At 61.1% G+C, this 21,389-nt stretch overlaps 8 protein-coding genes across 8 annotated transcripts; 4 read left to right on the top strand and 4 right to left on the bottom strand.

Annotated features, from left to right (window-relative positions):
* Nucleotides 1-140: 140 nt before the first annotated feature.
* On the top strand, nucleotides 141-2,486 carry FA10DRAFT_271691 (acetyl-CoA synthetase-like protein; the record flags this gene model as incomplete). Its single annotated transcript, XM_025523111.1, has 2 exons — nucleotides 141-1,216; nucleotides 1,274-2,486. The coding sequence occupies 2 exons, from the start codon at nucleotides 141-143 to the stop codon at nucleotides 2,484-2,486; spliced, it is 2,289 nt and encodes a 762-aa protein (XP_025377024.1).
* A 12-nt stretch (nucleotides 2,487-2,498) lies between these two features.
* On the bottom strand, nucleotides 2,499-4,092 carry FA10DRAFT_240277 (PTPA-domain-containing protein). The gene has a single exon (XM_025519204.1). It carries the CDS (start codon nucleotides 4,059-4,061, stop codon nucleotides 2,544-2,546), a length of 1,518 nt encoding a protein of 505 aa, XP_025377023.1. The 5' UTR covers nucleotides 4,062-4,092; the 3' UTR covers nucleotides 2,499-2,543.
* A 91-nt stretch (nucleotides 4,093-4,183) lies between these two features.
* On the top strand, nucleotides 4,184-5,485 carry FA10DRAFT_266375 (ATP12-domain-containing protein). Its single transcript, XM_025521465.1, has 2 exons — nucleotides 4,184-4,705; nucleotides 4,776-5,485. Exons 1-2 carry the CDS (start codon nucleotides 4,218-4,220, stop codon nucleotides 5,251-5,253), a joined length of 966 nt encoding a protein of 321 aa, XP_025377022.1. The 5' UTR covers nucleotides 4,184-4,217; the 3' UTR covers nucleotides 5,254-5,485.
* Nucleotides 5,186-7,387, bottom strand: FA10DRAFT_266374 (hypothetical protein). Its single transcript, XM_025521464.1, has 5 exons — nucleotides 6,496-7,387; nucleotides 6,404-6,435; nucleotides 5,990-6,332; nucleotides 5,656-5,915; nucleotides 5,186-5,595 (listed from the first exon to the last, which is right to left on the bottom strand). Exons 1-5 carry the CDS (start codon nucleotides 7,328-7,330, stop codon nucleotides 5,293-5,295), a joined length of 1,773 nt encoding a protein of 590 aa, XP_025377021.1. The 5' UTR covers nucleotides 7,331-7,387; the 3' UTR covers nucleotides 5,186-5,292.
* A 148-nt stretch (nucleotides 7,388-7,535) lies between these two features.
* Nucleotides 7,536-8,707, top strand: FA10DRAFT_266373 (putative COQ5-ubiquinone biosynthesis, methyltransferase). Its single transcript, XM_025521463.1, has one exon. The coding sequence runs from the start codon at nucleotides 7,572-7,574 to the stop codon at nucleotides 8,655-8,657; it is 1,086 nt and encodes a 361-aa protein (XP_025377020.1). The 5' UTR covers nucleotides 7,536-7,571; the 3' UTR covers nucleotides 8,658-8,707.
* Nucleotides 8,648-18,325, bottom strand: FA10DRAFT_266372 (hypothetical protein). The gene is made up of 3 exons (XM_025521462.1): nucleotides 18,158-18,325; nucleotides 11,584-18,093; nucleotides 8,648-11,509 (listed from the first exon to the last, which is right to left on the bottom strand). The coding sequence occupies exons 2-3, from the start codon at nucleotides 18,090-18,092 to the stop codon at nucleotides 8,752-8,754; spliced, it is 9,267 nt and encodes a 3,088-aa protein (XP_025377019.1). The 5' UTR covers nucleotide 18,093; nucleotides 18,158-18,325; the 3' UTR covers nucleotides 8,648-8,751.
* A 120-nt stretch (nucleotides 18,326-18,445) lies between these two features.
* FA10DRAFT_250981 (mitochondrial carrier) lies at nucleotides 18,446-19,828 on the top strand. The gene is made up of 2 exons (XM_025519585.1): nucleotides 18,446-19,196; nucleotides 19,269-19,828. Exons 1-2 carry the CDS (start codon nucleotides 18,494-18,496, stop codon nucleotides 19,472-19,474), a joined length of 909 nt encoding a protein of 302 aa, XP_025377018.1. The 5' UTR covers nucleotides 18,446-18,493; the 3' UTR covers nucleotides 19,475-19,828.
* FA10DRAFT_301123 (putative TYR1-prephenate dehydrogenase) lies at nucleotides 19,511-21,279 on the bottom strand. The gene is made up of 4 exons (XM_025524942.1): nucleotides 21,086-21,279; nucleotides 20,967-21,022; nucleotides 20,498-20,912; nucleotides 19,511-20,424 (listed from the first exon to the last, which is right to left on the bottom strand). The coding sequence occupies exons 1-4, from the start codon at nucleotides 21,202-21,204 to the stop codon at nucleotides 19,590-19,592; spliced, it is 1,425 nt and encodes a 474-aa protein (XP_025377017.1). The 5' UTR covers nucleotides 21,205-21,279; the 3' UTR covers nucleotides 19,511-19,589.
* Nucleotides 21,280-21,389: the final 110 nt, after the last annotated feature.

The raw sequence follows: 21,389 nt of genomic DNA, 5'->3' as shown, positions 1-21,389 counted from the left end.
GCACGGGAACTGAATGGGCAACCTTAAAAAGCAACCAACCCGCACATCGCAGAAGAGGGGTGGGGATCGCTTCACCTTGTCCTCTTTCCCTTTTCATCTTTCCTGTCTTGCCATAAGCTGGCCTGGTCGCAAAGACAACGATGGCGGCGAGCAAGGAGACAGCAGCAGCGGCGACGATCCACGGCCCGCGCGTCGAGGAGGTGCCATCGACTATGAACCTGCACTCCTACATCTTCTCGTCGCCCTTTCGCTCGTGGCCCAACGACTATCGCGTGCCCTTTACGCAGCCCAATCCACGGCACTCGTTCGGGGGCAGTGCTGTGGCGCCCCACCGCCCGCTGCTCGTGGATGCCTCGTCGGGCGCGACGCTGAGCTGGCAGCGTGTGCGCCACGACAGCCTGCGCGTGGCCCGGTCGCTCGAGTCGCTCGTCGGTGCGCCCAGCGCGTTTGATGCCAGCCTCGATGCCATTCACCAGCCCCGTACCACGGTCCTCCTCCACCTGCCCAACTGCCTTGCGTTTCCTGTCCTCTTTCTCGGCGCCGTGGCGGCCCAGTGCACCGTCTCGCCCGTGTCGACGATGCTCACGCCCGCTGAGCTGGCCAAGATGCTCGCCAAGGCCCGGCCACAGGTCCTCGTCACCAGTGCTGGTCCCGCAGGTGAAGGCGTGCTCCGTGCCGCACTGCAGATGCTTCTCGATGAGGCGCTCAAAAAGGACGTCTGCGGGCAAGCCGACCCGCGCGAGGTGCTGGCGTGGGCGCGGGAGCTGGCCAGCAGCTGGGATGCGGGTGCCCGGCTGAAGGTGCAGCGCGCCGAGACGCAGGCATGGCGCGAGCGGCGGGTCTGGACAGTCAATGTGCAGGCGTCGACGGACTACTACGGGACGAATGCGCGGGGCACCGACAAGGTGGCCGCCCAGGTCGACCCGCGCGACTGGACCCACCTCCTCTTTGCGCCCCCGGGGCATCGGCACACCTCGTCGGTCGATGAGCTGACTCGGCCTGCATTCAACGTCGCTGAGATGAAGGGCCAGGGCGAGCAAGGAAAGCGCGTCGCACTCATGCTCTGGTCCTCGGGCACCACTGGCACCTCCAAGGCTGTGCTCCTCTCCCACGAGGCCCTGATCCACAACCTCGGCAGCCTCTGGGCCAGCCAGACGTCGCTCAACGCCGACGGCGAGGTCTGGGTCACCCTGGCGCCATGGTGTCACGTCTTTGGGTGGGTTGCTTTTCCCTCTTCTGCTCTTCTCTCATGCTGACACTGGAATCCCTGCAGGCTGGCGACGCTGCTGCTGCTCGGCATCACGATTGGCGCCACCCTCGTCGTGCCCTCGCCGTCGAGGCGCTTTGATCTCGAGACCTACCTCGGCCTCGTGACCCGGTATGGCGCGACGCTGATGCACATTGCCCCGCCCATCGCCATCGCCCTGCTGCACACGCCCCTCCTCGAGGACTATGCGGCGCGGCGCAAGTCTGGCCAGGTCAAGGCAGTGTCGAATGCGGCGGCGGCGATGAACCTGTCGACGGTGCGCGCCCTCTTCTCTGGCGGCGCACCCACGCCGCCCCAGGTCATCCGCGGTCTCTATGAGCGCCTCGGCCTTCCTCTCCACCTCGGCTATGGCACCACAGAGACGGCGTCTGTCTCGCAGACGCTTGGCGCCTCGTATGCGTCGGACAGCGCGGCTCTGCAGGAGATTGGCTCCGTCGGAGCATTGTGCGGCGGTGTGCAGGTGTCGATCCAACAGGACGGTGATGCGGCGGCGGCGGCGGCTGAGGGGTACGAGGCCAGGCTCGCCGAGTTCCGGCGGCAGTGCGACGAGAAGCGCAGCAAAGGCATCGAGGCGCCCAGCGGCGCGCGCACGCTCCCTGGCCAGGTCCGCGTGCGGTCGTCCAACAACATGCTGGGCTACTACAGTGGGCTGGCCTCGTCTTCTGCCGCGTCGTGCATCGATGCCGGCCTGACGCGCGAGGCGTTCAGCGACGATGGCCAGTGGTACCTGACGGGCGACGAGGGCGTCGTCGACAGGCACGGCAGCCTCTGGATCACGGGCCGCATCAAGGAGCTCATCAAGGTCCGCGGCTTCCAGGTCGCCCCCGCCGAGCTCGACGATGTCGTCTCGCAACGGCCAGACGTCGTGGCCGATGTCGCCACGACGGGCGAGGAGGCGGCCAGCGGCCACGGGGAGGAGCGCATCGTCGTCTATCTGACCCTCAAGGCGGCCAACACGGCGACGGCGACGGTGAGGAGAGAAAGAAAAGACGAAGCAGCGACCGTCGAGGCGCTCCACGAGTGGCTCAAGCAGCGGCTCGCGCGGTACAAGTGGCCCGCGGCTTACGTTGTCGTCGATGTGATCCCAAAGAGCCCCTCGGGAAAAGTCGTCCGGCGCAAACTCAAAGAGGCAATCGACGCGCAAGGCTCGAGCAGCAGCGTCCGGCGATACGAGCCGGCGGCAGCAGCGACGGCGACGAAGCGAGACTCAAAGATGTGAAGGGAATTCATTGCACAGTACAGAAAGTTTTGTTTGTATGCTCAGGTTTTTGCCATTCTATTGTTTTCTTTGCGTAGTGGTAGTAGGGGGAGGTGTGCCCTTGGACAGAGGCCCCGTCGTCGTTGGTCGCGAGAGGCGGCCAAAGGGTGAGGAAGAGGCTGCTGCGGAGCCTGTCGATGCTAGTGTTGCCACCCCCGCCGCTGGTGCTCTCGTCATTGGAGACAAGTCAGCCCCGCGGATACCTGCTGCTGTCCCTAGTGGCCGTGGTCGCGAAAGAGGTGGAGGCAGTGCCGCCGCTGTCAAGGGCGCTGCAGTCGCAGCCCAGGGCGCGCCCGTCGGTGCCGGCATCCCGGCGCTTTTTGTAATTTGTGGCGCCGCCGCCTTTTGCTCCTCTTTCCGTGGGCTTGCCTCCCCTTGGCCCTCCCAGACGAAGCCGACTCGCCCGAAGACAAAGTGCTGAACGACTGGTCTTTTGCCGAGACATTCAGCATCCCACATCTTCAGCATGCCTTGATGGACCTTTACCCAGTTCGGCACCGTCGTCGCGACGTCGTTTAAGATGGGTGAATGCTCAAAAAAGGGCCCGCGCTTTTTGGCATGAATGCGCGCAATCGACGAGGTGTAGAGATTCGCAAATGGCGGTGCCTGCTCCTCCTTGCTAGCCCTGGGATCTGACGAAGAAGAAGACGACGACGAAGATTGCGCCGGAATAAATGCCAGGAGCCCCTCGGGTGTGGGCGCGGGTGCAGGTGCAGGCCGGTGCGAGGGCCGTGAGGTCTGGAGTGGCGTATAGGTGTGCTGCAGCCGCAGCTGGGCCGCCCCGATGGCGTAGGGGAGAAAGTGGTAGTCGTCGAGGCCCCAGACGCCGTGCGAGCCGGCGGGCTCGAGCCCGTATGCGTCCTGCAGCTTCCAGGCAAGGGCGAGGTAGCGCGGAAAGACGAGGAGCGCCAGGTCTGACTCTGACTGTTGTGGCTTCACCAAGTGTTCCGGGTTGGACAGGGCTGGTTGGGAGAAGAAGGCGAGGCGATCGAGGAAGCAGAGCCACGCAACGAAGCTGAGCTCGTGGCCGGACCCGTAATCGAGGCGAATCCAGCTCCCGAAGCCGCCAATGAGGTACGACTGGAGCTCGGGGATGAAGCCGTGCAGCTGTTCGGGCAGGAGGCGACGGTGGAGCGAGGCAGACTCGGCCTCGAGCTTGGCGCCCCAGTCACGAAAGGCCAGGTTGCCGAATCGCTGGGGCCCCGCGCGAGGCGCAATGTCGTCGATCCACCCCGAGAGCTTGTCGAGCAACTCGATGATGCTAGTGATTGGCGTCGTTCTGGCTTCTCCTCTTGGCGGCTTGGCCCTCGTAGGGAGCCCGACGGCGGCTTCGCAGAGCCTCGAGGCAAAGAGGACGATGTGCTCGTGCGCCACGCTCGCCTTCCACCGGTGCACGTCCTCGTCCGACTCGATCCTCTTCACCGCTTCGCCATCGACCCGAGAGACGCTAGATGGATCGATGGGAGCCAGCGCAGGGAGCGACTGGGGCCCAAGCGTGGCCAGCGGCGAGCGGCTCGTCGAGGCAGAGGCGGTCATCGCGCGACCTGAGAACAGAGAGGAAATGAAGAAGGGGCGAGCAAGCAGGAGGTGATGTGGAGAAGAGTCTTAAATTTTGATTTCACGTGCCTTGGCCTGCTTCAGGAAGACAATACGGCCGACCAGGAAAGGATCTTCTCGTCGATGACATTGACGATGACGACGATGCGACAGGTCGCGCGCGGGCTTCTGTCCACGTCGACAAGATCTCCGCTACTGTTGACGCGCCCGCTGGTCCGGCCAATCTCGTGCACACACGGCCTGCTGCAAGCGCCCGCCGCGGCTGTGCCCTCGTCGTCGCCCGAGAGCGCCACGTCCAAGGCCGAGCGCACGCTGCGCCGCTTCTGGAAAAAGGTCGATGTGGCCTACCACTCGACTCCGCAGTCCACCTCGCACCTCCGTGTCCGCCTCGATGGCCGGCCGCTCAAGACGCCCTCGGGCTCGGTCCTCGAGATCCCCGCCGACAGGCCCCTGCTGGCGGCTGTGATTGCCAAGGAGTGGGCCGAGCAGGAGCGGATACTGCGACCGCACTCGCTGCCCCTGACGAGCCTCGCCGCGAGAGCCATCGACGGCCTGTCGAGGGAAAAGGACAGAATCGGCGTCGTCCAGGAGCTCGCGCGATATCTGGACACGGACACCATCTGGTGAGCAGGTCTTTCTCGAGTCGCCGCACTGTGGTTGGCAGCATTCGCTAATGCACTGCTTGCGCACAAGCTTCCACGAGGACCACCCGCCCGTGCTCGTGCAGCTCCAAAAGGAGCGCTGGGATCCGATCATAGCGTGGGCAGACAAGCGGTTCAAGCTCGAGAAGCGAACAAAGGTCTTTGAAGGCCTTCTCGACATTGAGCAGGACAGCCACGTCGTCGCGACGCTCTCGCGCCACATTCTCACCGCCTTTGACGCCTGGGACCTGGCTGCGTTTGAGCGGGCTGTGCGCTCGACAAAGTCCTTCCTCGTGGCACTCCGTCTCGTCCAGGCCATCCAGGAGCGCGAGGCGGCCTTTGGTGTAGAGGAGGCCAGCCTGGCTGCCGAGGTAGAAGTCGAGTCGCAGACGCAGCGGTGGGGCCAGGTCGAGGACACGCACGACGTGGACCACGCAGACGCGCGAAAGCTTCTGGGCAGCGTCGCCATTGCCGTGCAGCGCGAGACAGACGGGGATCGATTGGCACGGCAGATCTTTGCGCATACATGAGGCAGCAGTATTGTAATTTTATATACGTCATTGCCTCTTCTATTGTCCCTTGTCTTCCTCCTCTGGCTCTTGCTCCCTGCCCAGCCTCTCGTCGCCGCCGAGAAGCGTCCAGCTCTCGACTTCCCTGCCCTTGGCGTCGTGCCGGAGCAAGAAGCGGCCGCCGTCGCCCTGCTCCTTCCAGACGAGTTCCCTCGTTCGGCCCAGGCTCTCAATGGCTGAGACGCGGTCCATGACCGACTCGAGCTTCTCTGCGTACCCGGGCATCTCGGCCACCTTGCGGAATGCCCGGAGCAGCGGCATCGAGTCGGCGCGGATGTGGTGGTGCCGGTCGATGTGAATGATCTGTTCGTGTGGAGTCTCAATTCAGCTGGAATTCAGATATATGTAGAGAGAGGCACGCACATTGAGGTGGTCGAGCTCGAGGATAAAGTCTGGCCTCGTCATGACCTGCCTTGCCTCGCCCCACGTCAAGTGTGGGTTGGGCACATCGCAGCCCCGGACGTCCTCTTCCTTGTCCTGCGTGGGGTCCGTCACATTGTGTGGGGCTGCTTCGGTCTTGCCTTCTGCTTCAGCTTCGCTTTTGGAGCTTGGCAGGGCCGCTTCGAGGTCCGCGTGCCGCTTGGCCAGCTCGCTGAAGAGGAGCCAGGAGCATGTGGACCATTCTGGTAGCGATCAAGTCTCCTTTCAGTCAGCCTCGTTCTTCGCATTCGACCTCATCACCAGAAAGAGTACCAACTCTGCTCATCCATGACATCGTCGTCGTGGTCCTCAATGATGCCCGTCTTGCTGAGCAGCCACTGGGTGTCGTCCTCGACGAGCTGATCGGCCGCCTCGACGAGGTCCTTTCGCCTGCTCACCGAGTTGAGCAGGGCCAGCCTGCCGCCGACAATGTCGTACACGCTCGCAAACATGCCCGCGCGCTCCTCGCGCAGGGCCTGCTCCTTGCCGTAGTAGTGCGCCCTGCACTGCCGGAGCACCTCGAGCGACTGGGAGCGCGAGAGGTCCTTGAAGGTGAGCGTGTCCATCCGGTTCGAGTTCTTGCGCAGGACGTCAAACACCCAGTAGTCGTTGGAGGTGAACTTTCGAGTTCGAGTCCAACCAGATCAGAGTCAGCTCCCTTTACAGTGCTCTTGTCTTGACCAGCACTCACCACAAATGTCGCCGTGCCCGCAGAAGCCCACTCTAGAGGTGTGTCGAGTCTGTCAGTCAATCGTCGTGGCTAAAGGGAAGAGGAACACCCACTCTCGGCACGCTGCTGGAAGAGCTGGAGCAGCTTTCTCCCGTCGTCGTCCCGGGGCAGCAGGTGGGCTGAGTTCATGACAATGATGGCCGGCCTTCCTGTCCGCTCGCTGTATCGGATGAGGGCCTTTTCGAGCTTGTGCAGCGCCCGCTCCACCGACTGGTAGACGGACATGCCCGAGAGGTCCGAGAGACCAAGCAGATTACCCAGATAGTCTCTGTTCATGTTGTAGTTGATCGACTCGGAGAAGCGGTCGACGACGATGGACGGGTCGTTGTGGGCCTCAAACAGGGCGCACCCCTCGGCCTGGCTCCGGGCCATGGCATCGATGATCATCGTCGTTTTCCCCGAGCCCTTGCTGCCTAGGACCAAAAAGTAGTGGCCGGTCTCCTTTCCATCGATGATGCTCTGGATCATCGCCTGCTCCGGCCGCGGCGGGTCGAGCTCGGTGACGTGGGCCTGCGAATCGCCCGACTTGGCGAGGGCCAGGACGGGGTCGTAGCCGCCATTGAAGGCGGCCTCCATCTTGTGCAGCACGTGGGCCTTGTACCACGCCTGGTAGGCCATCGCGGCCACGCCCAGGAGCAGGACGCCCGCCGAGGCGCCCATGGCCGTCTCCCATCCTGTCGAGTTGAAGAAGCCCGATCGCTCGCCCCCGCCGCTGCCCTCACTGCCGCCGCCAGTACTCCCTTTCTCTTCCTGCCCCGGCGCGCTCTTCCTTGGCACAGCCGTCGAGAGCGGTCGCGTGAATCGCTGCGGCCGCGTCTGTGCTCGCAGTGGGGCTGCAACCCGGCAGAGCCGCAGCATCGTCGACGGCGATCTCGACGCCGACACCATCCTCGAGTCGCGTCTGAGTCTGGTCTAGCTGGTCGGGAAGGCTGTGCAACGTCCACCTGACAGACGCGAGAAGAATCAATCCAATGCGCGCGCACAGACTACTCTTGGGGACCTGCCAAGATTTAGAATGAGGTCCGCCCGCGCTGCCAGCCCACGTGGAAAATTTCATCAGCAAGCTGCTGCCTTCGACCGACGATAAAGTAGACGACGGTTCTTCTCGCCGACGAAAAAGACGATGACAATGTCGGCGATGCGGGCGCCGTTGATAGGAGTGGCCAAGTCAGCCGTTTCACGGACAGGGAGTCGACCTGTAGCCTTGACTGGGGCAGCGAGCTCGGTTCGATTCAATTCTTCCAACAGCAGCAGCAGCGATGCCAAGACGCACTTTGGCTTTCGCGACGTCGCCTCATCTGACAAGGCCGGCCTCGTCGGCTCCGTCTTCAGCTCCGTGGCCTCGTCGTACGATCTCATGAACGACGCCATGTCGCTTGGAATCCACCGCCTGTGGAAGTCACACTTTGTCTCGCAGCTCGACCCGCGCGGCGGGATAGCATGCCTCGACGTGGCGGGGGGCACGGGCGACATTGCCACGCGCATCCTCGACCACGCACGGACGGCGCACGGCGACCGCCAGACAAAGGTCACTGTCCTCGACATCAACGAAAAGATGCTGCGGGCGGGGCAGAAGAACATGGCACAGACAATGTACTGGGGCACCGACCAGCTGGCCTTTCAGCTCGGCAATGCAGAGGACCTCTCGCTCTCGGCGCCGCCCACGCAGTCGCCCGCTTCCATTTCACAGCAGCACCAACAACAACGACTGCCCCGCAACTCGCCCGCGCTGCCTGCGCTGCCCACACAGCCTATCGCCTCGGACTCGCTGGACCTGTACACGATTGCGTTTGGCATCCGCAACTGCACCGACATCGACGCCGTCCTGCGCGAGGCCCACCGCGTGCTCCGGCCCGGCGGCATCTTTGCCTGCCTCGAATTTGGTAAAGTCGACGGCCGCCAGCTGCCCTTCCTACCTGCCCTCTACCGCCGCTACTCGTTTGACGTCATTCCCTCCCTGGGCCAGGTCCTCGCCGGCGACCGCGACTCGTACCAGTACCTGGTCGAGTCGATTGAGCGCTTCCCCACCCAGCCCGAGTTTGCGCGCATGATGCAGCGCGCCGGCTTCACCCTCGCAGGCCAGCCCGAAGCGGCCAAGTGGGGGATCGGCAGCCTCGGCGGCGAGACGGGCAAGCGCGACGACGACGACGTAAAGGGCGCCTGGCAGGATCTAACCCTGGGCATCGCCAGCATCTGGCACGGTATCAAGCTGTAATATTCTTTTTTTCATCTCTCTCTCTCTCCCACAATACAAGTACAGTACATTAGCATTATCCAAAGAAAGGACAAAGCACCAGATAGAGGTCTGGTCACAGCGCTGCCTGCCAGCCGTGAAAGATGCAGGCCAGGTTTGTCGTGTCCGTCGCACGCTGGATCAGATCGTTGACCGTGTACTCGACGCTGAGGCCATCGCCGAGCTTGTTCATGACCGAGTTGATGGCCCTCTCGGCCTGTAGCTCGGCCGTCTCCCTGGCCTGGCGCGGGTGCTGCTGCTGCTGCGGCTGGACCCCACCACCACCACCACCACCACCAAGCGGTGCGGACGAGGAAGACGTCGAGGAGCCAGAGAGAGGCGCGACAGCGTCGGCCTCATCGCCGCCCGCCGCCTGGGCCCGGAGCACCTTGACGGGGTTCTGTGTCCAGTCGAACAGAGGGTCGTACTTGAACACTTCGAGGACGGTCTTGATGATGGGTCTCGCCTCCCGAAGCACCCGGAGCGTCTCCTGGGCCGACGAGCGAAAGACGCCCTCGACGCCCGTGGAGCCCATGCCATCGACGACATCCCTCGTGAGCCGAAAGGGCACGAGCTCAGGAATGGGCAGCAGCCTCCCCTGGTCAAAGGCGACGCCAAAGTCGATGTGCACCACCTCGCCGCTCACCTGGTCGAGGAGGATGTTGGACACGTGTCGGTCGCCTAGGCCCAGCACATGGCCGACAATCGACGAGGTGGCGACGCTCCTGGTGTAGTTGAGCCGGGCGCCGAACCAGGCCATCGGCGCCGTGTACTTTTCGAAAAAGTAGAGGCGCAGCGTCGGCGGCATCCGCGAGCACACATCCTCAAACACGGCGACGCGCTCCCTCGTCTCCTTACCTGCCGCGGCGCTAATGAGCTGCCTGGCCTCGATGGGCGTCAGCGTGTGCTTTGCCGCACCGTCTCCCTCGGCCATCGAGAAGGAGTCGTATGAGGGGGAGAATCTCCTGTAGCGCGTGTGCGTGTCCATCAGCGGTTCCTGCAGTGGCATCGTGTTGCCGACGAACTCGAGGAGACCGTACCGCGGGCCCAAGGGTACGACGTGGTAGGTACGGATGGCCAGCCTTCTCCGCTTCGCTCGCTGGTCCTGTTGGAGAAGACCGTTGACGAGGCGAAAAACCTGCTGCATGACGGCGTCCTGTCGCAGGTCATCCTCATCCTTGAACAGCTGCCGGTATGCCCGCCCGTCGGTGCCGATGCAATCGATAATCTTGGGCAGATGGATGCCTCCCGCCGTGGCGAATTTGGCCGAGTACCTGGCGATGCCCACGTAGTCCTCGTACTTCCCTGTGGGGTCCACAGCGAGGTCGCGCGTAATGACGGGCACCTCGACGTCGCGGAGCTTGCTGATGGCCAGGCCGAGAGAGGATGGGATCGGATGGGCGCCCTTCTTAATCGAGCCCGCTCCTCCTCTCCTGCCGCCTTGGAACAGGGTGGGCATCGTCTTTTCGAGGCTCAGCTGCGCCCACTGCCTGCATGCTTCGCATACGGCAAACCACGCATCGATGCGCCCTCGCATCTTAGGGCTCGATGAGGTGCGCACTCGATTGATGATCTCCTCGGCCGTGGCACCTCGAGAGACCTGCGAAGGGACCGGCGCAGCTTCGTCTTGAGCCGTCGATGTTCTCTTCTTGCCTTTGCTCCGGCTGTTCTCCTCCTTTGCGGCGTCATGGGCACCCATGGCGAGCGCATACAGCGCATACAACGATTGGAACGGATGGTCCTTGCACATGCGAAACACCAGATCGTTGATGTTTGTCTGAAACGCCGAGCAGGCCCCGCCCGGTGACGGCGAGACCGACGGCGAAGGTGAATTCGACGAAAAGGGCTTGTTCAACCGTGACGAAATCTGGTGGGTGAGAGGCAGGAATTTGGCCGAGGGCACCTTGGCCAGGTGTTTGCCGAGCTTCTCATTTAGGTCTTGCAGCTCTGCATTTTCAAACCACAGAGACGTCAGTCGAACAGCAGCGTCGTCGACGTTGTCCGAGGTGGCCAGCGCAACGGCATACATCTGTGCGGCTTCGAGTCTGAACTGCTCCTTGGCCCCCTCGTGCTCGCGCAATTTCGTCTGATCTAGCGCCTCGATCTTCTCTGCCTTTTGCCGAGCTCTCACCAGCTGACGCCAACGGTCCGACTGGCGCGCAGCTTTCTGCAGCTCGACGTGGATCTGCGCCAGCTCCTCTCGGCGGTGGCCAACGAAAGCCTCGAGATTGCGCACCTCCTCCGATGCCATCAGGGCGCGGTACTGCTCGTCGGCAAAGACGGCAAATTGGTAGCAGACCTTGGCCTTTTCCGGTGCGCGCGTGTCGCCTCTAAAGAGGGAAAGGGCCGGCTTGAAACACTCCTCGTCGATGACCTTGGCCTGGTGGGAGCGGGCAATGGAGCGCCACTGGCCGAGCCTCGCCAGCGCCGAAGCATGGACGTCCCTGTCCGCCTGCTCCCGTTGCGCCACCTTGTCCTTCAGCATGCCTGCGAGTGCCTCGATGGCCATGGCGTGCTCGCCCTGTGCCCAAAGAACATGGGCAAACTCGTGCCCGACGAGGTCAGGCCTGCTTTTTAAGGCTGCCTCCTCGCCGACCTCATCATCCAGCAGACGCCGGAGCTGCCGGGCCTGAGTCACGGCATTGATCGACGCAGTGAGGCTGCCCTGCTCCCTCGCCCGCCGGCTGACGTCGAGAAGCAGCGAGCATTCGCGCTGCATATTGTCCTTGGCTGCCTCGTCCAGCACGTCACCGATCCTCTGGCCCTTGAGACGTTCCTTTTCTGAGCGCAGTAACGATAGGCGCACAGAGAGGATGCACTCGAGGTCATCGAAGCTGCCAAGGTGCTCAGAGTCAGCTTTCTACGGTGACAATCCTGAATAGCCTTAGCAATAATGGGTCATACGCACTCAAAGTCGTCATTCAGGCTCTCTTGAATTTGATCCTTGGCTCGCCACCGCTTCGTCTCCCGCAGGCCAAGCAGCTCACGCGACAGCTGTCTGGCCGACGCATTTGCCTCGACAGTGATGCGCGACAGATTCGCGAGCTCGCTGCTCAGCGATGTGTCAATGACGCGGTCCATCGAAGTCGACGTCCTCTCGCGATGGTGAGCACGCAGTGCCGCGTACAGATTCTGGCTGGGAACGGCTTCCTCCGATGTGATTTTGACGGGTAGATTCCACAGCCCCACCCTCCAGGCCGTGTCATACCCAATGTCGACGCTCGACTCCGAAGACGTTGCCAGCCTCGCCGCAAGCCTGTTGAAGCCCATCCGATGCAGACAGGCAGTGATATTGCCCTGGCCATCCCAAGAGGTAGATGGCAGCGAGCCGCTCTCGAATTCGGCACCCCTCAGCTCAAACGCCCGCTGCCACTCTCCCTCGTGCTGGAGCCTCTTTACGAGCGATTGCCCCACGTCGGGGTCCTTGATCCCATAGAAGCCATCTGGGTCGTCTACGTTGGAGTAAATCTGGTACTGCAAGGCCAGGATGCGTTCCTGGTCCTCGTCGGCCGGATCGCGATGCTCTCTGGCCAGCTCAACAAAGAGCAGGCTCGATGTAAAGAGGCTGCAGTCGATCGCCCGTTCGGCCAGCTCGAGGAAATCGAGCCCCAGCAACCAGAGGTCACACGACATCTGCCCGTCAGAAGGCGCGTCTTTTCTGAGGTAGAGGACCGTTTTCAAGATGGCCGACCAGACGTCCTTACTCGCCTTGCCCCTCCGCCGTAGGATGGCGATGAAGTAGGCGGCTAGGTGAGCAGCCTGCTGCTTCTCCTCAGCCGTCGCCAGATTCACCCGGAGAAAGATGTGGAGCAGCACTGGCATCGTGGAGCTGGCCAGCGCCACATCAGCGGCGACGAGATGGGCAATCGCAGAAAAAGCCGACACCTTGCCTTCTCGATTCGCCACGACGTCGCAGAGAAAGCTGGAGAACCAGCAAATCCAAGCGGCAAAGTCGTCTGCCAGCTCCACTGACTTGTCGAGCTCGCTCCACTTGCGCTTGTTGGCCTGCGCTGCAGAGGCTGAGGCGACCGCAAAAGTCGAGAGTGCATCGAGCTCCGCCCGAACAAGATCGGGCCAGCGCTCCTGCCAGGATGCTACAGGGGCCTTGGTTGCGAGGACCTGTTTGATGCAGTCGGCCGCCCGTTTGGACCTGCTCAGGTCTTTGGATTGGATCACCTCGCTGATCTGTACGATCAGCCAAGCTTTGAGCGGCTTGACCGTGTCCTCCGACTTGAACTTCTGGAGCTCCTGCACAGCCTCCTCCAAAGGTGAATTAGCCTCGTCGTCGAGCAAATTCCTCACGCTCGGATTGTGCAGCTGTCCCTTGCACTCGAAGATGATATCGGCGACAATGATCGCGGCCTCCTTCTCGTCTTCATCTTCCTTGTGCAACTTCTCTCTTCCCTTCAAGGCGGCGAAGAGCTTCCAGATGGTCGATGAGGAGAATTGGCGTTTAATGGACTCGTCGGACGCCTCTTGTAAGGACGAGAGGACACGTCGAAGCATAGCCACATTGACATGATCTTGATCCTTGATAAATAGCACAAGATTGTCCAGCTCTGGCTCCATGACCAGACCCGTGATCGACTCTGGCAAGGGACCTGACCAAGTGTACAACGCCTGGGTCACCGCGGCTGCCGGTCCGTCGGATCGCAACATCCTTAGGACAAGCGGTTCCAGCCGGTCCGTGAGGTCCTCTCTGGCCAGTCGCAGATCGAAGAGCGAGACAAGTGTATCGGAGAGCCCAGAAAATGCTCGAGGGAGCGAACATGTTGCGGTCAACGTCCACTCAACCAGTGGCCATACCGTCTCAAAGAGATCCGACTGCTCGAGCAGCACCGTTGCGATTCTCAACATGAGCCGGAGCAGCATAGCATCCTTGCTGATTGTCTCTTGGGCCATGGCGACGTAGAGCTTCAGTCCCTGGAGGTGGCGCAGCTGGTCATTGAACGTCCGCTCTCGGTAGACGACATCCGCCACATCAATGATTGCATTGTAGATGGTCTGCGCTCCGAGAGCATCGTTGACGTTGTTGACCAAAGCACGAAGGGCATGGTAGACCGTTGTGGCGCTCCACATCGGTCTGTTCGGCTCATGCAGCTTGACGCTCTTGTCGCTCACAGTCAATTCGCCCAAAAGGGAGGCACAGGCCGGATCCCACCGTTGCAGACCCTGCATGAATGCACCCTCGGCCAGGTCTGTCTCGTAGAATTGACAGATGAGCGCTGCGACGACGCTGTCCAGCCGGTCTGATACGAGTCCTTCCGTACCCTTCCCCGTCGACATCTTGGCAGCCGCACCACTGATGGTCTTCTGGTAGATGGTCCGGTATGCGTCGTCGTCGAGCTCCAGCTGTGCGTGTCCATCAGGGTCTTGACTTGCGTTTGTCATATCCGTCTCAGCAAGGCCAACCTCTGTCGCAATGAGAAACGGGACACATGCCAGGGCGGCTTCCTTGTCCGACTTGTGCACAAGCTTGGTGAGCGACCGAAAAGCCTCGAGGGACTCCGGCTGTGCAACGGCGAGCAGCATCGAAGCAACGGGCAGGTAGCTCTGATTTGCGTATTCTTTCTTGTTGTCATAGCCCAGCACGATATAGGGCAGCTCGTCAAAGTTGAAGGCGCTCTCGATCATCGCATACGTCAGATGACTCGCAAACACGAGCCAGAGGTCTTGCAGGCTAGAATAACCTAGGCGACTCGATGCCGCAGAGAGGACAGCCCGAGTGCTGGACTGGAATTCTGGACTGACCATGGTGAGTTCGATGAGGTGCCACAAGGCGAGGTAGCGCATGGCCGAGGTGGCCACGACTACATTTCCGAGGAGCACGATGCGTGTTTGCATCAGCTCCCAACTGCTCGTATCGCGCGGTAAAGCCTTTTGCAGCCTGCTGTAGAGATCCGCAACCTCGAGGTCGAGCAAGAACCAGTAGGCAAAGAGGCGCGCAGTCATTGTGGCTGCCGCAAATCTCGCCCGTACGTCGACGTGGTTGACGGAGATCAGGAGCGTGTCGACGATGGTGATGGGCGCCAACGTGGAGATCTTCGAAACCGTAGTGTCTCCTGGTTCGCTCGACACTCGAGAGAGGTAACGTTCCAGAAGCGCATTGACGCGCATCGAAACGGGACAAGACAGCTTGGCTTTGGTCAGCTGCTTAGAGAAGTAGCCGAGGAGCTTCTGTGCATTTTTGTTGAAGTCGCCTGAATTTGCCGTCGCCTTGACAGTCCACGTTTCGATCGTCGAGTCGAGAATGTCCAAGGTACGAAGCTGTGCCTCCTCGTTGCGCTCGTAGCTGTACGAACCAAGCAGGTCCGAGGCAAGACGCTCCAGAAGCTGATTCCCGTAATTTAGGTTGAGGTGGAGACGATGACTGGCTATTTGAGGGGAGACCGCCTCGATTAGGAGCAAGAGACCAGCCACCTCGCCGTCCAGCATGGCTTCGATGAGTGCCTGATCTGCCAGAGGCCCTTCCTTTTCCGTCTCTCGGCCGTACCGTGCGATGTTGACAGTAGCTGAAATGCAAAGACGTAGTGCAAAGCGTGTATGATCAGAGCCGCCATTGTCTCCGGTCAGGGATGGATCGTTTGCTTCTTGAAATGAAACGTTGTGGCCGACCCACGCCTCGTTCTGCTCTTCCTTGTGCCCGTACAGGACGTTTGCCAGAGATCTGACAGCCTCTATGATCCGATCGGTCTGCGTGAGGGTCCAGCAACACACCACAACACTGTCCTCCTTATTCGTAGATTCTTCACAGGCCTGATTGACCATCTCTCGTCGAACCCCAGACTGCGGACCTGGTCTCTCCATGCCTTTGGCCGCCCCTAGCCGAAGAGCGGTAGCCGTTTCCGAAAAGGGCAGCACGAGGCTCAGCCCCGCTAAAGCGAAAGCCCTGGCTGTTGACGACCACCGAGGCTGTGCCAACAGTTCGATCATTTTCGACAGCATTGCGGTAGCAGAGGCGATGAGGGGCTTCAGCTGCGTTGTTTGAATGCCGTTGACCGACAGCGTGGCCGCAAAGAGGAGGACCAGAAGCGCAAAATCAACCGTCGCCTTGACTTTCTCCTCGGAGCCAGCCTTTGAGACAGAGCTTGCGCTTGACACTGGGTCGGCTAGACTGTCTTCCCACGCGGCCTCAAATGCACGCATCGCCTTGGACAGCAGAGCAGTTGCCCGATTCTCTCTGGGTCTCATGGTCCGTGCCTCGCTATTGTCCTGGCCCTGACTCGTTTGCATGTTGATGTTACCGCTGGACTTGGCAGATGACAAAGGCGGCAGTTCGGATCGCAGAATGAAGCGTCGGATATCGCCGACCTCTTCCTCGCGCTGTGCATGACGAACGGCCGGACAGTCGGGCAAGAGCAGCGAAGTCGTCCTGGTCGAGGCCGAAGTATATTGTAGCGAGCATATCCTGGCGAGCAAATCAACAATGTCGGAGGGGTCCTGCTCTTCCACCTCAGGTCTTGCAAGGGACGTAGCACGGTGCAGAGGCGACCAATTGGTCTGAAGCCATGCGAATACACCGTCTTCCAGGTTCCGATTCGCGAGCACCGCGTCGCCAGAGACGAGTATCAGGGCAGATGATAGAAAGCGGCAGATGGCGTCAGCGGCAAAAACGGGCCCCTGGACGTCAAGCTCAGAGAGGAGATTGTGAGTGTCCGAGATGAGCATTTCGCGCGGAACGAGCTGGTAGGTGAGAATGGCGTGAGCAGCATGGGCTGCGGCTCTCGACGTGGCGACGATCTGCAGGCGCCTGCAAGCAATGGTCCACATTTGCTGCCAGATCGCTTGCCCTTTCTCTGAGACACAAGCGAGCGAAGCAGCGCAGACGAGAGCAGCGGACTGTATGTCGTGGTCGCCATCCGAAAGCACGGTGACGAGCCGTGAGGCGACGTCCAGTATTCTTTCTTGCTGCAATGAGCTCCCGTGTCTTGCCAGAAAGATCGTCAGGACTTGAAGAGCCCATAAGCGCGCTGCCTTGGACTGCGAGCGAATATGGGCATCGCTGCCAACCGCTCTTGCGAGGACATCGTCGAGGGGTGGTTGAAGTAGGCCATTTGCGGGGCTGTTGATTCTGCGCCGTTTCGTCTGAGTCTGCGTAGCCAGCTCTGCCACTCGCTTGTTGTTTCCGTTCCTGCTTCGGCCTCGGCTCTCGCTCGTGTCCGTCGTCGACGTTCCTTCTCGCGCATCGATATTCGTAGAAGGCGGCAAACTTGCGCTGGAAGATGCGCTAGCCTGAAGAATGTCAGCAGCGAGCTCTTGAGCCAGCCACACAACGACGTCCTGGCTCGTGAAGCGTCGGCCGGCTCGGAAGGACGAATAGATGAATGGTCGCTCGGCCTCGCCGTCTGCAAACAAACGGTAGTCATACGCAGACGCGGACAAAGGCTGCAGGCCCCATCGCTGCTCGCAATCACAGGACAGGGAAGCATAGAGGGGAGCTAGCAGGGCTTCGTTCTCGACATGGTAGGCCAGCGTGCTGAATGCGATGATCACTTGCTCCTTCAAGACCTTGTGCTTGGTGCCCAAGAGGGACAGCAGATCTGACCAGGCCCGCTGGGCAAACGTGCTGACGACCCGGGTCTCGTTGATGTCCATGTGGTAGAGGACATGGTTTAGGCCAACGAGGGCAGGCAGATGCGCTGATGACTCGCCCTGCAACGCTGCCAGGAAACGCAGGTACTTTGCCAGGATGCGCACGCCTAGCTGAAGGCCCTGCTGCGAGAGCAGAGGAGCATAAGGCGAGGCGACAAGGCTCTGTATGCACGCCATGACCTCGACGTCTTCGAGCCGGCCCTTTCTGCGCTCCTCCATCCGCACGTCCCCGTCATCGAGCTCGTACGCTTCTTCGTCGTCTGGCCGATCCACAAGGACATCCTCGTCGCTGCTCGAGTCAAGAGGCGTCTTGAGACCATCGCCAAGGACGACATTGAAGCAGAGGGTGACGGCGGCCTGCCACTGCTGTGCGTTGAGATGCTCAAGGTGAGGCGCATGGCTGACGAGCGTACGCAGCGACTTCAGATAGTCGAGTGCGAGTGGCTCAAAGAGCCTGTTCCGGTAGTCGAGCATCTGCGTGACGTGGTTGAATACTGCGTCAAAGGTGGGTTCGGGGAGGTGGGTGTGCACCCGCTCGATCATCCAGTGAACGAGCCTCGAGGCGTCGTTGAGCCGCTTGATCGTGATGGGTGCCGCATCTCTCCAGTCTGATCCCTTCTTGAGGCAGGCACTCCGTTCGACGATGACGCAGTTGAAGAGCGCCTGCATCGTCCGCAGCCATCGCTGGCCATCGTGGTCCGAGTCGCTGAGCTGGCGGATGGCCCGGTCATCGTCAAAGATCTGCCGGTAACGGTCCATGCCATCGTTTCGCTCCCGGACTTTTTCGCTGCCCAGGAGCCGCACGGCATCCTGTAGCGACACCATACTGACCGAAGAAGGCGGTGAGCGCAAGGTTCGTCAAAGGGTACGACGACGCGGACTCAGCTCACCTCGATCGTGTCTATCGTCCTGTACCTCCCGCATCCATTGTCCGAATCTCCCCACTCGCACGAACGCATCAATTGTCCCTTGTTAAGTCCCACTAATCTGGCCAACCTCTTCGCTCGCGGGTGTAGGGGTGCGAGGAGAGTGGGTCGGAGAAGTCGAGGTGTTGGTCTCTCAGCGCTTCGACGGGGTAATTTAGACTAATCCAAGTCGCGTTCTTCCCATTGTCTTTTTCGGAAATCGGGCCAATCTATCTCTAATTTTTGTCTTCTTGTGCAGTCGCACGTCATTCCTGTCGAGTCAAGAGAGAAGAAAGACGACGACGAAATAAGGACACGACAATGGCGAGCCCTGGGCAGACGTCGGGGCCAAAGCCAACACCATGGCCACCGCTCACTCTTCCGTTCGTAGACCTCTTTTCCGGGTCCGTGGCCGGAGCTGCACAGGTGATCGTTGGGCAGCCACTGGACACGATCAAGACGCGCGCCCAGACAGCGGCTAGAGGCCAATTCAAAGGCCCGACCGACATTCTCGTCCAGACGGTCCGACGCGAGGGTGTGCTGGCGCTGTACAAGGGTATGGCCTCGCCGCTGATGGGCATCGCGCTGCAGAACTCGCTCCTGTTTACCGCATTCCAGCTCTCGCGCCGCGCCGTCTCGCCCGAGACGTCGGACCTGACTACGCGCCAGACGGTCCTTGCAGGTGCCATGGCAGGCGCGGCCAACAGCGTCATGGCGTCGCCCGTCGAGCTGTTTAAGATCCGGATGCAGGCGCAGTACGGCTCGGCGACGGACAAGAAGCTGAGGCAGGTGGCGCGCGACCTCTGGGCCGAGGCTGGCTTCCGTCGCGGCGTCATGCGTGGCTTCTGGATCACCGTCCTGCGCGAGACACCCGCCTATGCGGGCTTCTACGGCGGCTTCACAAAGTCAAAGGAGCTCTTCCAGCGCAAACTCTATCCCAACGAGGCGCAGCTGCCCATCTGGTGCCTCATGGCCAGTGGCTCCGTTGGCGGCATTTGCAACTGGCTCGCCTGCTACCCACTCGGTGCGTCTTTCTCTTGCCTCCGTTTGCCTCCACAAGCCACCTCACTCACGCTCGTTCATCTGACTTCTACAGACGTCGTCAAGTCAAGGGTCCAGCTCACATCACGCAAACTCGGGCCTGCGTACATCCTTGATGAATTCCGCGCTGTGGTGCACGAGGGAGGCTACGCCGCACTCGTCCGTGGTCTTTCGCCCACGCTGCTGCGTGCTATTCCCGCTGCCGCGGCCACATTCACAGCCTTTGAGCTGACAAAAGATGCGCTCGAAGGGAGACGGTGATCACACATCGCAAAAGAAAATGGAAAAGCAATGCTTACTACTACTAGCACATACAATAATAAAGGGCAATGTCGATCCACAGTGTCTCTCTGTCTCTCTCTCTTTGTTGCGTATGTCACACCGTCTTCTCAACAGCAACGACCTTGAGCATCTCTGCGCCCAGCGCCGTGGCCTCGTCGAAGCGGGGTGCAAAGAAGGCGCGCGTCTCCTCAAAGCGCCAGCGGTACAGGTCGAAGTTGCCGAAGCGCACAGCCTGGGCCCAGCCACGGGCAGCGACGACAAACTCGAGGTCGTCGGAGCGAAATGTAAAGTCATCGATGGCTGCGTCGATGGCTGCGCTGAGCCGGCCGGGCGAGCGGAACAGGTACTCGCACACGCCAATCCAGAGGCGAAAGATGGGCGTCGCAGCGAGGTCCAGGTGGGCATACGGGTTGATGCCCAGCGTGTGCCAGCAGTCGACGATGGCGAGCAGGGCCAGGTGCGAATTTGGCTTCGTCGCCGTCGTCGTCGCCGTCGTCACCTCCGCTCCTGATTGTTGCTCATGCTTCCGCGCAGCAAAATGGAACCGATCAAGGAGCTTGTCGCTCATCAGGATCGGTTTTCTCTCCTCCTCTACACCCTCTGCTGTTCCCCTTGTCCGATGGCGAGCGCCACCGGTGCCTTCCTCGTCGTCTGCCCAGCCAAATATCTCCCTCCGTGCCTTTTGCATGCGCTGCGTCAGCTCCTGCCTGTCGCCGGCGACCATGAGCTTGTACAGGTCCGTGGCGCTGTCGGCGTACTGCGTCACCTGCGTCCTCGCCGCAGGGTTCAGCAGCGCGAGCCCCGCGTAAACGTGCCACTTGGCCGCATAGATGCGCAGCATGATGTTAATCTTGACCGTCTCGATGCCGCCCGGGTAGCGCCCCGTCTCCCAAGGATAGTCTTTTGAGCTCCGCCATGCTGTTCCCATTCTGCAAGACATGAAGAGAGTCAGTGTCCCTCTCCTTACCAGAGCAAAGGTAAGGTGACGAGAAGGCAACCCACGTGAGGAAGGCGGCATGGGTGACCGCTTGTGTGTTGGCCGTCACAATGTCGTGGTCCTCGTAGGTGAGGTAGACATAGCGGGAGCGGAAGCAGGCAAACACGCGCTCGACGAGGCGCAGCTTGTCGTCGGGCGCACGGTACTGGATTAGCACCAGCGGCTGGTCCGTCGTGTCGACCTTGGGCCCGTGGAGCGAGTGGCAGGAGATGATGTAGACGTCCGAGGGCAGGTGGGCCTCAAAGGCCTGCTTCTCAGGTGCCTTGACCGACGTCTGCCCCGACACGATGGCGCCTAGCTTCGTGGAAGGGCCGTACTGCGCAACAACGTCATCGATGTAGGCGGCTTCAACCGAGTAGATGATGAAATCGCTGCGTCTCGCAACGTGGTGGCCGTCGCGAAGCACCGTCATGCCCGAGTCTGCATGCAGTCCCGATCAGCGCCTCCTCTCTCGTTGCACATCTCAAAACTCACTCTTGAGCTCCTCCCGCAGCTTCTCGTACTGCTCTGGTCGATCGCAGACATTGACACTGGCAAACGTCACACACTTCGTCAGCTGGTCCTTTCTCTCTCTCTCAAAGAGGGCGACTCACCACTTCCAACCAGCGGCCACGAGCTTGGACGCATACAGCCGGCCCATGTCGCCCATGCCGATGATGCCAATGTTGAGCATCTGCTTTTCCTCATCGCTGCTGATAGTGCTCGTGGCCATGTTGCCGTTGCCGTGCGAGGGAGCGCTCCGACTGCTCCGTCCGCAAGCACTCACGAGACAAAAAGAAGAGAGAAAGAGAGGGAGAAGGAGGAGCCAAGATTTTTGGTCCAACATGTCGAAGAGCGCGCGCCGCTCGTCCGAATTCCGAGGACCAGTGTAATTTTCGCGAAAGACGCACGCTGCTC

Source organism: Acaromyces ingoldii (assembly GCF_003144295.1).
Source record: "Acaromyces ingoldii strain MCA 4198 unplaced genomic scaffold FA10scaffold_3, whole genome shotgun sequence".
Taxonomy (NCBI): domain Eukaryota; kingdom Fungi; phylum Basidiomycota; class Exobasidiomycetes; order Exobasidiales; family Cryptobasidiaceae; genus Acaromyces; species Acaromyces ingoldii.
The sequence above is the reverse complement of the archived record's forward strand: the minus strand, read 5'-3'. Positions and strand labels throughout refer to the sequence as shown.

Bases quoted from the DNA above. Each gene is read 5' to 3' on its own strand.
- FA10DRAFT_240277 (XM_025519204.1), bottom strand. From the start codon at position 4,061: ATGACCGCCTCTGCCTCGACGAGCCGCTCGCCGCTGGCCACGCTTGGG.
- FA10DRAFT_266375 (XM_025521465.1), top strand. From the start codon at position 4,218: ATGACGACGATGCGACAGGTCGCGCGCGGGCTTCTGTCCACGTCGACA. The intron at 4,706-4,775 runs GTGAGCAGGTCT...CTTGCGCACAAG, and splicing joins CTGGACACGGACACCATCTG to CTTCCACGAGGACCACCCGC.
- FA10DRAFT_266374 (XM_025521464.1), bottom strand. From the start codon at position 7,330: ATGGTGTCGGCGTCGAGATCGCCGTCGACGATGCTGCGGCTCTGCCGG. The intron at 6,333-6,403 runs GTGAGTGCTGGT...CGAACTCGAAAG, and splicing joins CGGGCACGGCGACATTTGTG to TTCACCTCCAACGACTACTG. The intron at 5,916-5,989 runs GTTGGTACTCTT...GATCGCTACCAG, and splicing joins CGATGTCATGGATGAGCAGA to AATGGTCCACATGCTCCTGG.
- FA10DRAFT_266373 (XM_025521463.1), top strand. From the start codon at position 7,572: ATGTCGGCGATGCGGGCGCCGTTGATAGGAGTGGCCAAGTCAGCCGTT.
- FA10DRAFT_266372 (XM_025521462.1), bottom strand. From the start codon at position 18,092: ATGGTGTCGCTACAGGATGCCGTGCGGCTCCTGGGCAGCGAAAAAGTC. The intron at 11,510-11,583 runs GTGCGTATGACC...GCACCTTGGCAG, and splicing joins AGCCTGAATGACGACTTTGA to CTTCGATGACCTCGAGTGCA.
- FA10DRAFT_250981 (XM_025519585.1), top strand. From the start codon at position 18,494: ATGGCGAGCCCTGGGCAGACGTCGGGGCCAAAGCCAACACCATGGCCA. The intron at 19,197-19,268 runs GTGCGTCTTTCT...TGACTTCTACAG, and splicing joins GCTCGCCTGCTACCCACTCG to ACGTCGTCAAGTCAAGGGTC.
- FA10DRAFT_301123 (XM_025524942.1), bottom strand. From the start codon at position 21,204: ATGGCCACGAGCACTATCAGCAGCGATGAGGAAAAGCAGATGCTCAAC. The intron at 20,913-20,966 runs GTGAGTTTTGAG...GACTGCATGCAG, and splicing joins GCTGCGGGAGGAGCTCAAGA to ACTCGGGCATGACGGTGCTT. The intron at 20,425-20,497 runs GTGGGTTGCCTT...CATGTCTTGCAG, and splicing joins ACCCATGCCGCCTTCCTCAC to AATGGGAACAGCATGGCGGA.